Source organism: Passer montanus, unplaced genomic scaffold (assembly GCF_014805655.1).
Source record: "Passer montanus isolate IOZ18808 unplaced genomic scaffold, ASM1480565v1 scaffold70, whole genome shotgun sequence".
NCBI classification, from domain to species: Eukaryota; Metazoa; Chordata; class Aves; order Passeriformes; family Passeridae; genus Passer; species Passer montanus.
The window spans coordinates 2,141,034-2,159,176 of NW_024372148.1; the positions used below are offsets into that span (position 1 = coordinate 2,141,034).

General features: G+C 40.7%; 1 protein-coding gene across 1 annotated transcript in view; it reads right to left on the minus strand.

The window, feature by feature from the left end:
- TAF4B (TATA-box binding protein associated factor 4b) overlaps positions 1-18,143 on the minus strand; it is a 72,887-nt gene that overhangs the window by 34,150 nt on the left and 20,594 nt on the right. Inside the window, exons 4-9 of the mRNA XM_039730161.1 lie at positions 17,305-17,472; positions 17,077-17,199; positions 14,933-15,022; positions 10,555-11,133; positions 5,383-5,518; positions 4,685-4,790 (exon numbers count right to left, since the gene is read on the minus strand). Coding sequence (XP_039586095.1) covers positions 4,685-4,790; positions 5,383-5,518; positions 10,555-11,133; positions 14,933-15,022; positions 17,077-17,199; positions 17,305-17,472 — 1,202 coding nt within the window. The remainder of the gene's footprint in view (positions 1-4,684; positions 4,791-5,382; positions 5,519-10,554; positions 11,134-14,932; positions 15,023-17,076; positions 17,200-17,304; positions 17,473-18,143) is intronic.

Here is an 18,143-nt window from a genome sequence, read left to right on the forward strand (position 1 = left end):
TGGACTATAAACAAGCCCATTTTCTAACCAAGATGCCTATCTTGCACACTGAGGCTTAAAGCACAGGCTTATTAGCACAGACATGATCTTCAGTTTTCTTTAGCAAGTTCCCTCAAAACACAGGATGCAAACACTCCTCGATTACTTACTAAAACCAATCCAGACCAGGTACTTTGAATCAGTCCTACCATACATGTGTACATAGCAGGGAAGATGCCACTATCTCTGAAGCACCATGTCAGAGCTCTGGCTGGTAACACCATTAGCTGGATTCTCATGTAGCAGCTTTGGACTACATGTTCAAAATAAAAGCTCAGGGTGAACATCACTCAGACTAGCTATAGTAGCCAGTGTGCTTCAGCCTAATGTTTTTTTTTAGAGATCATTTAAGTTAAAATACTGAATGAATTTTACATGGAAAGTTTTGCATTACTTTGGCAGTGAAACAATCCAAGTTTTTAACAAATTAGTTCAGACCATCAAGAAAAAGCATTTTTACTTCACAATGTGACAAAGGGCCTAATGGTGGCTTCAGGGATTTAGGACCAATCCGAAACAGACATCCATAGTATTAGGACAAATAAGTAAAATCTCAACATCTTTTTATTTGGAAAGCACACAAAACAAAACCAACACACACACACACACTCCCCTCTTGAAGAGTATTCTCTGGCAAGGTTTGATAAAGTTCACCTTCAGAAAACACTGTGTGACCTCAATAACTCTTGAACAAGGGTTAGCCAGGAATTTGTCATTCTAAGATGAAATGATGTTTCTTGGAGGCTATCCCTTGACTGACTAGAGGCAGAAGCTAAAGTTATTAGAACATGAGTTGGGATTGAGGTTAAGCAAACTCAAAAGACACAAGAAAATGTTAGGATATTTTTCTTAAAACTATAGATGCATTTTCTCCTTTGGGTTTCAGTATATTTCTATTGCACAATTCTTCTGCAAACCTCCAGTGAGAGACCCAGACATAAAAGGAGTCCAGCCTTGAGTCCAGCCTTCTTCTATCCCTCCTTCCATTTGTGTGCCCTCACTGCTAGCAGCTCCTATGTGTGTGTGTAGGGAAAAGGAGACCCAACAGATTCTCAAACCAGCTCCAGCTCTTTATGTCAAACTAGACACAACAGCTTCCCAACCAGGCTTGCGCCCCAAATCCATCAGGCTAAGAAAAGCATTAAATCCCAGGACTGTCAGAACAGTTAGATGTCCACAGCTACACTTTAAAGCTGAAGCCAACAGTGCCAGAACAGCTTCTCCCCTCCTACCCCTTCTCAAGCAGCAGCTGAGCAGCTCCAAGTGTACACTCAGGCTCTATCAGCCTAACAGAGACCCTGAACTTTCACCAAGCGTGTCAGTGAAGCTTCGTGGGATGATAATTGAGTGCTAACTATGTTCACAAGTACATTCCAGTTTCCTCTTCACAGTGACCACTACAGAGAAGTCTTTGCTGATGGCAGAGACAAGAATCCCACTGAAGCACAGTGACTGCCACATATCTGCTGACAAAATCAGCACATCCAGCACCAGGAACACACATCACAAGCTGTCAGTGTTGGAACCTGACATTACTCCAGTGGAAGTGTTTATGGAATCCCAGGAAGGATGCTTGCATCCCAGGTACAACTGCATAGCATGCAGTTTCAGGAAATCATTTTTGTTTTTAATCTGGCCACATACTCAAAACACTCAAGCAAAGAACACATGAACTTTTATAATGTATCCATTTTTCTACATAGAGAAATTTCATTTCTTTATAACCTGCCTTTACCAGGTTACTATTTTCTTGTTTATTTCCATGCACACAGTCTCTCTAGTGTGTACAAGCATACAAGAGTTAAATGCAAAAAGACATCTCTATCCGTACTGTTCTTCAGTACCAATTCTAACCTTTTCACTGTGAGACCTAAGTTTGCCTTAAGTCAAGCTTTGATGAAATATATGAAAATACTGTTGAATATATGAAAATACTTATTTTACTTAACTCAAAGAAATTACCACTATATTCCTTGGAAAAGGGCTCCCAAAAGATTAATGAAAGTTTCAGAAGCCACGTTAAGTTCATACTTTTTACTACTCTTCTTTCTTTGTTCAAACAAAGTTCAATCATTTTAAGTAAGGTATCATGTACTTTGAGTAAGCTGTAGAAATCATTCTACTAAGGTGATAAATTTAAAATATTACAGAGTGTACACAAAGGTGTTTCTGATGCATATTGACTTGCTTTCACTTTCAGCAATCCCTCCATAAAGCCTTTTCTGCACCACTTCCTTTAATGCTCTTTACATTTGATCATGTCACACTCAGAAATGAACAGGAAAAACTCACCCAGCTGTTACAAGCCTCCAGTGATTTAGGCTTACTGGGACAAGGTGGAAAGCAGAACTCAGGAGTTCTGAGCGATGCACCACTGTCAGGTTTGATATTTCTATGGAAATTCACTGCAAAAAGCCCAAGCAATGCAGATGCACCTCACAGGTCTGAATTTGCCTGCTGCCTGAAAAGTGAGTCTGTGGCACCCTCTGGTGTCTGAGGACTGCACTTGTCTTCTGAATCCCCCTGATTTATTCAATTTTATCCAAGAGTTAAAGGGAAAACTAGAAAGACACACTGAACCCAAACCTCTGTGCACCATCCCTGACAACCACCCAGGCCAGAACAATTCCAGCCAAGCCAGAAAGTTGCATGTGCTTTGGAGAACTACTCTATTAAACAGAATAAATTCAAAACAAATATCTGAATATGAATATGTGACTGCATGTGCTTTGGAGAACTACTCTAAACAGAATAAATTCAAAACAAATATCTGAATATGAATGTGATTTATTTTTTTTCCAGAGTGCTCTAGCATTTTACAGAAATGTGTAGATCAGTTTACAAAAATTTTGATTTTTTAAAAACAGACTATTTCTTGACATGCCATGGTGCAATGTCCATGCTTAGCTGAAACAACACCTAGAAGGCTGGATTGCTTTGTGTTTTGTTGGGTTTTTTCTTGTTTGTTTGCTTGGGGGGCAGGAAATCACCACTCTTTCTACTGCTTATCTCAGGCAACCTAAAGCAGCATGTTAAAGAGCAGACAAGGTCAAACTGCAGCTAATTAAGTACAGCTCAGTGAGCAGAATGTCTCAAATCCTAAACTAGCCGAGTCACAGAATGGCATAGGGAGTCAGGCTCGATGACACACTGTAATGAGAGCGCACAGTAAGAGCACTCTTGTTAGAGCCACAGGTATAATCACATCAATTACAAGACGCGTTCTGTGCTTGTAACAAATTTCATCACAAAACCTGAAAACAGGCCATGGTGCCTCTCTCTGCCTCACACATTGATCATAGGTGAAAATTTGATTACAGCAAACTTTTAATAGAAGAATCACCAAGGGTGTGTCCAAAGATGAATTCTTCAGAGACAAGAGACTCTACAAAGAAAATTTAGGGTGATTTAGAGATTTCCTATCTAAATTCTCATGGACTTAGGCTACTTTGAAGATTACAATCCAAAAGCAAGAAGAGAAATCTCTATTGAATCACATGGTAAAAGTAGGTTTTTTTCCTACACTATGAATTTAACAATTCAGGGAATGACTTACAAGAATTCAAATTTCTCACATAAGACAGCTAATATATTCCATTTGGAACATCACAGAAAAATTTTTTCTTTTTTTTTTTCTTTTTTGGGTATGAGTTTGTTCATTGTTGCTTTTTTAAATTACAATATTTATGAAAGGGTTTTTTTTAAAACATCACTACCCAAAATTACATCCCACATTACATTCTAAAGTATATTTCACAAGACCCTGAGGCAGATAAACAGAGCTATTGCTTATATGAGTTTTCATTTCAGCTTCTGTTTTTAAGTGTTCACTGCATACTATATGTTACTGTAAACAGCAGCAGCTTTCTGTCTATACCAGTGCATTCAAAGCTGTGGCTTTCAACAGATAAGTCAACTGGTCAACAAGATAGGTGTCATCATCATGTCTGCTTTTTCCCCTTGGAAGAGCAGTGTCACGCCTGCCCTGAAGTGGTAAGACTAATAACACTTATGGCAGTGTGCACCTCTGTTCCAACATCAGCTGCAAAATTAATTTCTGCTTTTGAAAAGTTAATCAGTTGCCAGAACTAACAGCTTTAAGCACTCTTGCAATCTAAAGGCCTAGAGAATATGTTAGAAATCATGATTAGAGATGTAATTAAAGACTAGACAGATGTGGTCAAAGACCCACAGACACAGGAATAAGCATGTAAGAGGAGCTAATAAAAGATTCTGAAATTCAGCACAGAGCTTTAGACAGGTTCCAAGCCAGTCCAAGTAACAGTTCAATGCCATCAGACTATATGCAAAAACCAGACATTCTATCTGCTTTAATCCTGTTGAAAGACTTTACTACAAGATCACTAGATTAGTAATTGTATTCATAGGATGGAAAACACGTTAGTGAAAAACTGACACAAAACCCAACCTCGCCAGAACAGTTTTCTTACACTAAGAATAATTAACATCTGTGTAGAAGTTTTAAGGTTACCCATTGCCCAAGAGTATTGTGATGTGAAAAACATGTATCAGAAAAAAAGCTTCTGAAGAAAGTTGCTATCATTTGGGCCCCATTCCCACCTCTATACTTGTTTCTTCCTTTTGTTCCTCTCTATACTTAACTTCTGATATTGTTCTTTTTTACCTGAAGGATGTTGCTCCATTCTCTTTCATTTTCACTTTTTGAACAGGAGATGCTTGAAGCGACAGAATTTTATTTCTTGGCAAGGTAATTTGCTTCAGAATGGAACCTAAAACAAAACAAAGAACATGCTGTGTTAGAAAGCAAAATGCTAAAACAACTGTTTAGTTAGTTCATTATTCCAGGCAAGGCTACTGCAGACTCAGTAACAACTAACTGGGTCCATCTGAAAACCAGACACTCTAGAATCTTACATTCTACAAGTTCTGTATGGCCCAAAGCCTCAGCAAACACCCTCCCTTCTGTGCTGACCAGGGAAATGTTTCAGTGAAAACTCACTGGCTGAGACAAACTCTTATTGTGCATCAACCTGAACCTGTTGAAGGAAAAAGCAAGGCCTCATGAAACAGCTCTCAAAATCATCATCTTAGAGGAAATTCACTGCAAGGAGCTCAGTCACAGTATTTTAACAAGTACAAATATTTGATTGATGTGCTCCTCACAAGTGCCAGAAGTAGATGTGACATTGATTTTCTCATCAGAGCTCTAGACAGTAAAGATGTTCACCTTAATGCACAGAGCTGGTTGCCCCTGACAGACAGCCACCTTCTTGCATTCCTACAACCTACCAACAGCCTGCACTTATTCCTATACCTCAGGAGTCCTCCCCCTTCTCCACGAAAGAGGTTCCTGCACTTTACCTGCAGGAAACTGGTTGGTTTGAACAAGTGTATTCAGCGGCATCTTCTTCTCAGCAGATGTCTGTAGGGTGAGCACTGAGGGCTGTGGGAGCGTGGATACTTGCTTGACAATGGCTCCTGATGGTTGCTGGACTACCTGGAAGAGGAACATCCAATATCAACAGTGAGAAGAGCTAAAAATACAGAGAAGTAAACAGTGTCAGTGTCTCCATTTAGCCAGAAGTACCAGTGGGCAGGCATGCTTGTCTAGTTTTCAGTTTAAAGCAAACAGCGTGCTCAGAAAAGACCTTTTTTTTTTAAACTTCATGTCAAAAAATCTTAACAAGTGGTAGTGAGCTTTAAGCTCATTCAATGAGCTCTAACAGACACTTCACCCCTATTCTCTACTGATGACTCTATTGGACAAGTTCCACTAATTATCACACAAGCCATTACACTGAGGCTTTCCTCTACATAAGTCTCGCTCAGCAGGCCAGCTCTTAAAGAGTGAGTCTGCCAGTAACTTCAAAAGGGTAGGTATCACAAACACCTAGTCAAAAAGGGAGAACACCAAAACAATTGAAGTCTTGCATGAAATACTGTACTTGCTAAGAATTAAAGAGTAAGTGCTATAAAATTACTGTTGTTTTTGGCATTGTAATATCAATTGTAAATTGAGATGCTGAGTTTATAAGTGTTAAGCTAAAATACACTAAACAGCTGCCAGGAACAAAAAGTACTAAACAGCAACACCTATAGCAAGTAGAGCCTCTACATGAAGACATTAGTACACAGCTGAAGGGTAAAAAGGAAGGCAGTTCATAGTTTCGTTTAAAGTGACTCTTCAAAGAAACAAAACCAGACAGCAGGATGTCATCACAACACAGACCTACAGGCACAGCCCATAAATACTAATCCTTCCTCTTTAGGGGCAGCTATTAAAATGCAAGAAAGTAATAAAATTGCAGCATCCCTAAAAATCTCACTTCTAAGCCTCCTAGCTAGCAGAACGTGGGCTCCACTTTGATAAATCTTTTAAAAAGTTCTTGATTACAGGCTGTATAAAGATGCTACTTCACCAAATCATAAAATCAACATCTTCAGACTGAATCCTATTTTTTTTAGCAGCAGAAAACTAACAAAGAAAATGTCAGGGTCAAGAAGACATTTTTCTCCTCTACATCTTTTATTCTTACTTCAAAAAGTTTAATGAGTGCTTGTACAGCAAGACTGCACAAGTGTAATTAAAGAATTGACATTTACAATACTTCAGAAATTAGGCTTTCTCCTGTCACCTAACTTCTCCTCTATTAATAAATATCATCAACATAAGCATTACACATTCACAAAAAGAGGTACTTAGTGTATCAAAGAGTCAAGATAGCCTCTCAACCATCTCTGTACTGGTAGCATGAAAACTTGGTGTAGCAGCAGTAATAGAATAATTGATCTGAAAGTGGTATATGAAAACCTGACAGACAGTTAACATTAAGGTCTAGAGGAGGAGAGAACTACAGGAATACAGGGACAGACTGTGGACAGAGATGAGGGTCACATATGCAGCACTTGCTTATGGAGCAGAACAGATGCTAACATTTGCTTCTATGTGTTTTTCCCAAAGCTCAGTTTGATCTCTCAGAAAGATCCAGCTTCCAAAACTGCAAGTTGTGAATAATGTTAGCAGTGTCTTTTATGAATTCAGGTAGGTAATGAGGAGCCAACAAGCTTGGACACACTACTCACAGGCTCCACTAGCACTAACACCCACCTAGAGATCCTCCTTACCACCAGGAAGAATGATGCTTCATCTTCAGCATGCAAAACACTGGAACAGCACAGGAGGAAACATAAGCATTCCAGACTGAGGTACAGCAGACAAAAGAGCAGAGATAGCAATATTACAACAATGGTATAAGTGGAGAGTGGGATGTAAGTCAAGTAACCAAGGAGGCTACATTGCCAAGACACAGAGAGGATGTGCTGGCAGTAGAGCTCATTTTCTGTTTGCCATTCTAGCTCTAGACTAACAAAAGCTGGAAGTCCTTGAGAGTTGCAGTGGGAGAGGACAACAATACTGTAAATTTCAACATGGATCCAATGCCAGAACAAAGCATTACCAATATCAGTAATATCTGTGAGAACATCCTTTCATCAGGTTAGCAGCAAGAAATAATAAAGAAAATGGACTGTTCCTTTGTGTCCTTTTAAGCAGGCTGACACAGACATCAGAGTAAAATTACTGATGTTCTTAAGTTAAAAAAAATGCAACACAACATTCAGCTGACAATGAAGAGACAGCTGCCTGAAAAAGACTTTGATTAGCCTCACTGAACCTGTTTTACATTCATAAAACAAAGTTTGGAGATCAGCAGAGGGATGCTGAGGTATCATCACACACAAGCAGTATTGCTTCATGAAGGAAGCCTCACTAATTGAATGCAAGAGCAATAACCAGGACAAAAAAAAAATGGAGAAGATTATTCATGAAAGCTCAGCTGCGAGTGGACATACACTAACAATTGACTAAGAACAAGCAGTTGCAACAGCATAAACACTTCACTCCTTGGTTCAATCATTAATAATCTCCAGGCAGTGTGTCTCAGTGGTAACTGTGGGGACTACACCATAAACCCCTACTGGCTATGCCTGACATAAAGTCATCATCTCACAGCAGCTTTCTCACCAATGGATGCCAGCATCTGGTAATGTAAATTTTCATTTATTGTGCTTTAACAAGAGACAAAGCAAGACAAACTTTATTTCCAAGATGGAAGTCTTCGTAAGCCAACATCCTTAAATGAGGTGGTGTTAAGAAAGTCACAGGAGAAAATCCTTGAAAATATGCAACTGCCACAGCACAGTAGTGCAATCAATCCCAACAGCACTCCTGAAGAACAGGCCCCTTAGTGTCCATACAGTGTTTTGATAATAATGCTACAGAAATTAAAAGTTTCATGTTGCATCACTCCAGTCACAAACTTGATACTAAAATACAGCAGTGCTGCATTCTTGAGCACCAGCAACATTATAACGGAGCTGGCACGTGAAAGTTCAAATTCTCTCAAGAACAAGAGGCCAAAATTAGGAAGGGGCATGCAGAGGGAGTGTATGGCATCATCCCTGTCTGGCAGCATTGTATGGACAGATTTGCACAGCTGGCAGTGTTTCCTTTTTCAGCTGGCAGTAGGACCCTTCTGTTTAGGGAGGGCAGGTCCAGATTTGTTTTCTTATGGGAGAAGATAGACTCTCTGCCCTTTCAAGAGAAGGCATCAGGGTAGCCATAGGAGATACAGCCACTTCTACTAACTTGCCCTTTGTGCTAGTAAGTTGTCTGAACAAACACCCTGATATGGTGTTAGCTCCTGATATGGCTAAGCTGTGAAGCAGTCAACTCAGTCCTTCAACTGTATCTGAGAAGAGCAAGTATTTTAATCACTGTGCCTACCTAAATGAAAATAAAAAGATATTTTTATGCAATTCAATATATAAGGCACAGCAAAGAAAAGCAATTGCAGCAGACCGCCACAGTGCAGCAGTGTAGAGGTAGAAGTCACTTCTTGAGTTCACCAATATCAAATTCAAGAAGTGTTTTGACTCCCCTGTGTGGAGCTAAGCTTCCGTGCCTATTTGTACAGATGGTCAACCTTTCCCCTGGATTACAAGACTTGCTGTGTAGCCAACAAACTGCTCTCCTGCCCTTGTACTACCAAGAAATTCTCCTTTTCTTCTGGCTGGAATTTCAAACTTAGTCCTCAAAGACAATATGAGTACCAACTCCTTTTCCAATTTGACTTCAGCTACTACTAGCCAAGATTGTCAGATTGTCAGTGCATATGCTTAATAACTCTTTGGAATTTTGGGGTTGAGGGTATTTTGCCTCTTTTTTTTTTAATTTAACAAATCCACTCAGAAAAAGGACTCCCCATCCACCCCATACAGTTTTAACCAAATCTGGAAAGGTGAAAAGCTCACGCTTATGCTACCATAGCATGAACTCTTTATTTAGAATGCAGGATTCTTGTATTACATCTACCTTATGCCCTTTGAAAGGAAAGGAACTAAAAAAGCAAAATATTTTAGGGGTCTGAACACTGTTGAATCAAGTATACACAACATCCAAGCTAAAAAGAAAACTCACACAGCAGATGTCCTACCATACCTATGAAAAGTAAATCGAGTTTCACAGGAAGTCTAATGGTTTTTCCACTTTTTAAAGAAAAATAATCTTGACAAGGAATTCCTTTGCAAGAATTGAGTTCTTTATCTGCCAAAGGGAGACTAATTCTCTCAAAATACTGGAAAGCATTACTTACAGGTACACCAGCTGGACCCCATGCTACTTGCTATCTTAAACACCTATAAGCCAAACCTAATTTATTTCACGAAGTTGCCCTTTCGGGTATACCTGGGATGCACAGTTTCTTGGTATTTAATATTAATATTAACAAGAAGTTACCCTGTGCCAAGAATAAAAAACGTTAACACATTGCTTTTGAGGGTATTGTTTTAATAAGACAGTTATTCCTCCTGGAATTTGTTAGCTAATGAGGCCTGATAGAAAAAACTCACTTTTGGACGACTTCATAATTAACATGTCTCAGTAAATGTGGAGGTCAGAACTCAGCTCAGAAAAGCTCCTAGAGGTAGCTCACGCATTTCAGATAACATATCACTGAACAGTATCAAGCCACCTGTGCCTGCCAAGTACCCAGGGCAGGAACTACCAGGGGAGAGAGACTGGCATCCCTGGTGGCTAGCTGAGGCACAGCCCTAACAGGGCCTCCAAGAGCAATTAATGTAAGTATCCCACCAGCAGTTTCTGCTTCTGACACTTGCATTTCCTAACTTTTCTTCCAGGTGCAAGCCTAGCCTGGCTGTGGGCCTAGTGGGGGCTAGACCTCATATCCCCCTGTGTCTCAGGTATGGATTGATATTCAGTCTGCTGAAATGATGGTCAACACATCTTACAAGAGACCAAGCTGACAGCTTGGTTTTAGATTCACCTTTCCGGCATGGGCTCAGCATTTCTAAACTATCACAAACATAACTGATGTACTCAAGACAGACTAGCTTCATGTATTAAAACAAAAAACAAAAGAAGAACCAGAGGTCCAAATTGGTATCCTCTATTAAACGGCAAGAATCAAAGCAAAGGTGCAGGGTTATTACAGAGAGGCAGAGAATCCATCTCACCAGCTGCTTCACTTTAACCACCTGCTGAGCACCTGCCGACCGCGCCACGATGGGGCTGGGCTGCGAGATTTTAATCCCAATTGGCGTCCCAATGACTGGTTTCAGAGGCTGGAGAGGGGTTGCTGCTGAAGACGCCGCTGCAGAGACCAGCACTGGCTTGGCAGACTGCGGAGAGGCCGCGGGCACCGCGGAGGTGAAGACCGGCTTGCCGGCTTGGACAGTGGCCAGCCCGGACGACGCCACGGCTGTGGCGAGGACAGAAGCTGCGGGCCCCAGCGCCGCCGTCCCCGTGGCACAGGAAGGAATGGCCCTCACAGCCTGCAGAGGAGCTGCTGCCGAAGTGCTGGCAAGGACTGGTGTGATAACCACGGGGGCTGTGACCGCTGCAGAGGCAGGCGCGGGTTTTAGAGCTGGAGGAGCAGTTGTTGCTGCAGCCGAGGTCGCCGCTCCTGTCGAAGGAGCTGGTACTGCAGAGGGACAAGCAGAAACCTCTTCTTGGGTTGGAGCTGGCTGCTCCATGCACTGCTGGATAAAGCTCTGAGGATTAGGCATTAGTTGCCGTAAGGCAAGCATGCTTTTCTAAAAGAAAAATGAAAAAGCACAGAATGTAGTAACAGCAGAGTTTTCCACAATAATAATACATTAGTAACTGAATCCTCTTCCTCATTTTCCAATTGAATTTTTCATAAGGCAGTAAAAGGCAAACAAATTTTGCTAAATTTAAGGCATGCTTAAATTGATGACAATCTTGTTCAGTGAAGATGACAAGAAACACCAACACCAGCTGAGCAAAGGTCAACCATCACCACAGCTATGCTACACATAGTAATCCCATCTATGGGGAAACGCACACATAACTTTGTTCTTCTGTTTAGATTTTTCAATTTGGAATTTGTGTTTCAGAGTAAGATGATTTTAACTGCTTTATTACCTCAAAGAATTATGTTTTGCCAAAAACTCCTGCTATATTGGAACAGCTGCGTTTATTTCATGGAGCCTGACAGGAAGCTACGAATTATCCAATGAAGTCAGGAACAAGCTCTGAAGACAAGAACACTTCTATACCAATACAGCTGTATCTACACTAGGGGGGGATACCACTTTAACAATGTCTGTAGAGCTGCAGCAACACAACTTCAGCCAGCTACTTCTCTGCAACAGGAGAACAAAAGTAAAGGAAGCTGGCAACATCTCATTTTCACTACAGCTGTGTTTGAGAAGGTTAATGGACAGAATAATCTTCAAACTCTCTATAGATTTTTCTCCTTTACTGTTTATAATCTGCTATGGCTCTGAACCAGGGGAAATCAGTTCTGCAGCTACCTGTATATTCTTGAAAATCCTTGTATTTTTTTCCTCCTCTCTGAACAGTTGCTAAAGTTTCTAAGAGCTCCTAATAGAGTGCTGCCACATTGGACTTCATGCAAAAGGTGCATTCTCACATGCTAGCATGCCAAGTAATCATATTGTTTCCACAACTGGACCTTTTGCAGCCCATCTGTTTTTTAACATTCACTTCTTTTTCTTTTAAAAAGCTGCTTAGCTCCTGATGCAATTTATGTACCAAAAGCATCCAGCAGACTTGAAAATCAAGCAGGCTTCACAGCCAAAGCCACTGTACTTTTTCCACCTCTTGGAACAGACAAAACGAAACACATGGACAACTTCATCAAAACCTGCAGCTCAAAGATAAGAGCTGACTCCAGAGAGACCTCCCTAAAATTCCACTTCACTAGCTAAAAGTGGATTGGCAAAAAGCCGTATCACATTTCTTTCCAGACTCAAGCTGCAAACATTTCCCCCACAAACAAGGCCAACACTGATCCTCTTAGCACCTTCAAGAAGTGCTCCTGAAGTCATCCTCCATTTGGCACTCAGTCCTGTCACAGCTGCTCAGAGTTACAGACCAACCTAATTGTGTGTATCAGCCACACATCCTTACAGTGTTTCAGGAAAAGGCAATCTGGGTGCAAGACGTTTTAAAGGACTGGCAACACTGCGAAGTCAGCTAACTCTGACCATGTCTGAACAACACTTCTGAAGTCACAGTATATCTTTGTTAATGTAGCATGCAACAGGGAGAGATCAGCATGCCAAGGATTAGGTGGTATGGACACTGCCCAAATCAGAGAAGCCTAGATGATGCCAGTACCTGGCAGTGCACTGCAGAAGAAACACACAAGGACTCTGCTGTGACAGGTCAGGGTCTGACCGACACTGATGAACCCAACTTAACCCCTGCAGAATTGTCTTGAGTTCTCTGCATAAAGTGTACAGCTCTTCACATCGTTGGATGGCTTCTTGTAACAGCTGAGCACTTCTGAGAGTGCCAGTCACACTGACCCTGTACTCACAGCCTGGTCCTTCTGCAGCCAGAGCCACACTGGATGCAGAAAACCCATTCTCAGAGCTGTTTATTTTCCTGGCTTTTGCATGGGCATTTAAGAAGCCTCCAGGAAATTAAACAGGTAATAAATGACCAATCATACAATTTTATGTATCATAGAATCATCAAGGTTGGAGGAAACCTTATACCCTTAAGATCATCAAGTCCAACCATCAGTCCAGCACTACCACTGTATCCCCTAAACCATTAAATCTCATCACCCAGCAGCAGATCCAGATCCTACTGAATACCTCCAGGGATGTTGACTGCACCACCCCCCTAGGCAACTGATTCCAATGCCTGACCATTTTAACAGTGAATTTTTTTTTTCTAATATCAAATCTGAACCTCCCATCTCAGCTTAAGGTCCTGCAGAGACGACTGCAGTCTTTCAGACTCATGGCAAACTTGCTAGCAAAGCATTCAAAAGTTGTCACTGTAAGGAAAATTCTTATCCCAGATTTGAGCAGATTAACACCAGCCATCTAGAGCAACATTATCACATGCATTGTTATATGGCCTGTCAAATATCAAGTAAAAGGGCAAATTCCAGATAACTCTGTCCCAGCTTTACCATTTAACTATTCTTTCTTTATTCACCATCATGCCTATAATGAGCACAAAGGTCTAACAAACCTATGAGTATGGTGTACATTGGAATTTAGTAGATTTAACATAGTTTTCCATGTTTTCACTGAGATTTAATGTTTGCTGTATAATTAATTTTTATTTTGTTAATATCATTCTAAAATATGATTAAAAGTCTCAAGGAAGCATTTTTCCCTTTATATGATTATTTGCTTGAATGGAAGTAGAGTCCCTGGGATTCTTTTCCTAAGATACAGTAGTCTTTTTCTGGAGCAAGGGTAGAGATTTTTTTCTGCCTCCAGCTAAACATAACCCAGCAGAAGATGAATAGCTTTATGCAGATTCTTTGATCTTTAACATGGCATAAGCTTGTGCATCACCACTGTTGTCAGCCTCTGAGTTAGAACTCAGAACTGCTACAATTTTGATGAGAAAGTAGGAGGTCATCTTAACACAGCTGCTCTACTGTAGATCAGATGCACAGCTTCCAACACACTATTCTCCACTAACACCTAAGGGGCAATTACTCTACAATATTCGGAACACAGCATAAATTACTCCTCAAAAACTCCTCTTCCCCTTAAGAAATGCCTTTCCAAGAACAGCAGTCACAGAGGTGAAAAGGGCAAATTATAGATAAACTCTGTCCCAGCTTTACCACTTAACTATTCTTTCTTTATTCACCATCATGCCTATAGTGAGCACAAAGGTCTAACAAACCTAAGAGTATGGTGTACATTGGAATTTAGTAGTTTAACATAGTTTTCCATGTTTTCACTGAGATTTAATGTTTGCTGTATAATTAATTTTTATTTTGTTAATATCATTCTAAAATATGATTAAAAGTCTCAAGGAAGCATTTTTCCCTTTATATGATTATTTGCTTGAATGGAAGTAGAGTCCCTGGGATTCTTTTCCTAAGCTACAGTAGTCTTTTTCTGGAGCAGGGGTAGAGATTTTTCCTGCCTCCAGCTAAACATAACCCAGCAGAAGATGAATAGCTTTATGCAGATTCTTTGATCTTTAACATGGCATAAGCTTGTGCATCACCACTGCTGTCAGCCTCTGAGTTAGAACTCAGAATTGCCACAATTTTGATGAGAAAGTAGGAGGTCATCTTAACACAGCTGCTCTACTGTAGATCAAATGCACAGCTTCCAACACACTATTCTCCACTAACACCTAAGGGGCAATTACTCTACAATATTCGGAACACAGCATAAATTACTCCTCAAAAACTCCTCTTCCCCTTAAGAAATGCCTTTCCAAGAACAGCAGTCACAGAGGTATCCTAAGCACCATTCTTCAACTGACCTGAACAAATTTGAATGCCCCAACTCTTTTCTCTTCTGGTCCTCTTCTCTTCCCTCTCTAAATACTACAAATCCATAATCAGACACTTACCTTGAGAAAAGGAACTAAGTATGGTTGTGGAGATGACTTAAGCTCTGTGTACAACTTTTTTGTAAATTCTTCTGGTTCAATTTTTGCTTCCTAAGAGGAAAATATAATTACAATAGTAAGTTATAGCTGAATCCACCCCACTTTTTCTCCCAAGATGTATCAAAAGGTCATGGCAACTTTTATTATAAGGGCATTGTTCCATTTCAGTACTCAAATGTTTTTTTTCCTGCTTTATTTAAAAAAGAGAAAAAAGGGGAGTTAGGATAGAATAATGTTGTAATGTTCATATGTTAGTCCAGTTGTTTACGCTTTCCTCAGCTACAGGCAGTTAACACACTTAGGGACAAGGTGTTCACACCCAGTCACTGAAGTGAAGGGATAGAAAAAAGTTTAAGCAACACAGATCCTTTTGAGTATCTCATTGTTATGTAGATGTATTTTAATCTACTACTAGTACTTCTTTCAATAGTTTATCTGAATAAAAATAAACTTAGAGGCATTGAAGACTAATGACAACTTAGCAGTTTTTGTAAGACAATTCTGCACACACAGCATAATAGAACATTTAACACAGTCTTTCAAAAGCAATCAAAACATTTCTGCATACCCCCATGGTAACAGTCCTCTGAATTGCAGGGTACTGTTTCCTTTCTTAATGCTTTCCAGCCTGTCCCAACACAAACACCTGACCCAAGGGCTTGGGAAGCTGAAGCAAACTTCTGAGACCCCTCACCTGTACACAGGGCTAAGCCCCAGACTCTGCTGCCCCCTCACCCTCCCAGAGTCATCATTACCTTCTCCAAGAAGGTAGAGACATACAAAGAGCAGCACCAATCTCCATTTCTGCTGAGAAATTACTCCTCTCACCCATATTAATCTCTGGAGAAACTGTTCCAAGTTGCTACATAACCAGAACAGGGATTTTAAAGACGGTGTTTTTGCAGACAAACAGAGCTTCCAGCAGCTCTCCCATTCAGCCACTCGATCTGCTGCCTGTTAGATCTCACTGAGATGCAGACATGGGTCACTGAGGTCTCACTGATACAGATGCAAGTGGTTTGGCACACTAAGGCTCAACACATACAGGGTGCTTGACATGCACTTCATGAAACACTGCCTTAAGGATAATTTTGCTGCCCAGCTGCAATTTACTCATTTCTCTCATACACAAAAAGTCACTTTGTTTTGCATTTAAATCATACACATACCGAGTAGCAGATTTTTAAATTACTACAAAAAGCAAACACGTGTGCAGTTAATGTATTCACATCTCTTAATAACTGCTCTTAAAAGAAAGAAAAACAAAAAACAACACGTACTGTAAGCACAAGAAAGAACAACTCAATTTTTCCCACAGAAGGAAGGCGTATAGTCCAGCAGGGACAGAGGCTAAGGAATCAAATTTTTGCAAGGCTGCATTCTTCGAACAATCTGCTCTCTGAAATTACACCTGTCTACATCACACCTTCCCAGACTGAAAAGCCCTTTGGTACCACCAGCAAAGCCACCCCCCTCCACCAGCACACAGCCTTCTGCTACGGCGGAACAACAACACAGCAGCAGCGGTCAAATGCCATGACAAGAAGTGGCAGGAGAAATCGTTACCAGGAAAACCCAGCTGTGCTGGGATACAGCACGAAGCACCATACGGAAGCCACCTGCAAAGAGAGAGAGCTTGGCAGCCACCACACTGTTTGCTCCATCCTACTGTTTTAAGCTATTGATAATGTGATTCCTGTTCCACTGCTCAGTTCTGTCTTGGAGTAAAGCAGTAGTATGGACTTAGTGCTGCACTGCGACCTCCACATCAGATTCTTGCTACTGAGGACTCAAAACTACACTAACATGAAAAAAAAGACCCAGAAGCTGTGTTAACACTACCAGCTCCTCCTGCTATCAGTTACCTGTGTGCATAAAGTGAAACAGAAATGTGAGGGGGGAAGTAACACAGCATGGGATTCAGTTAAAATAAGATTTATAATGTAAGATTTAACAAGGGTCAGATGCACCCAGCCACAAATCCAACTCTTGAGCTGTTAAAAAAAAAAAAAGCTACAAAATAACAGGAACAAAACAATGATAAAGTAAATGTCAAAAATCTATACATAAATGATGCAGACTTTGTTTTGGAAAAGAAGTCTCACCAGTAGGTTTTGCACCAGATTCTTCACATTCTGCCCCATCTCAGGGGCTTGAGGTCCGCTAGACGCCAATTTCACTAGTGTAGCAAGAAAATTCTTGCATTTCTTCACATTCTCTAGCATCTCCTAGTGTGGAAATAAAGAGAAGACTGTTAGATGTTGCACTGACTCTTCAACCTCTGATGAACATACAGAATGTTAATTTTTAATTAAAAACTTTTTTTTCCTTACTGTAGAAGCGCTGGTCTGTGCTACTGTTGTGCCCTCTGCTTTCACAGAGACTGCCTTTTGGGAGATAGCTTGTGCAGGTGGTCCTGTAACTGGAAGTTTTACAGGTGTTCCAGTACTCAAAGGCTTTACAGCAGTAACTGTAGTAACACTAGCTGTTGCAGCTGCTGGCTGAAGAGAAAAATTAACACTTTTTAACCAAGGAACAACGTGACAAACATACTCGATTCTGCTAGCATATAAGGCAGCAACCTCCCTGGATTTTGCTAGCATATAAGGTAGCAGCTTCCCTCCACACTGCCATCTGAAACATAAACAATTCGTCTCCTTGTTTTTAGAGTTTAGATTAATTTGCTTTGGGAGGCTCTAATTAAGATGGTAAGTGACAGCCACGCCATAATTCTATTTAAAAATGAAGGATGGGGGGAAGAAATTACAGAGGCATATCCAGACCAAAGCACTGCCTGCAACTTTGAAGGAAGAGAGGAAGATAAAATTGTCTTGAAGAAACCAATATATTAACTTTGCCAGGCTCCTACAGTCGAAGACTAATGGATTTTGGACAATGCTAAGCCAGGTGATACCATTCTGAAGACAAGCAGAACCATAAGTCATTATTTATGTTCCAGTCTTGCCCTGAAGCTCCTCTCCCAATTGCAACACTCCTTGCTTTTCCTATCACACACAGAGTAGGCAAAAGACATCATGCCGACTTTGGAAGGATGCAAGTGCCAGCAGAAGCAGCCAGCTCAGCAAATGGATCTAACAAGTTCTTCCTGCTTTTTCCTCGTGGGTAGCAATTTGGATCTCCTTCTCCTCTGCCCTGACAGAAATCCTCACAA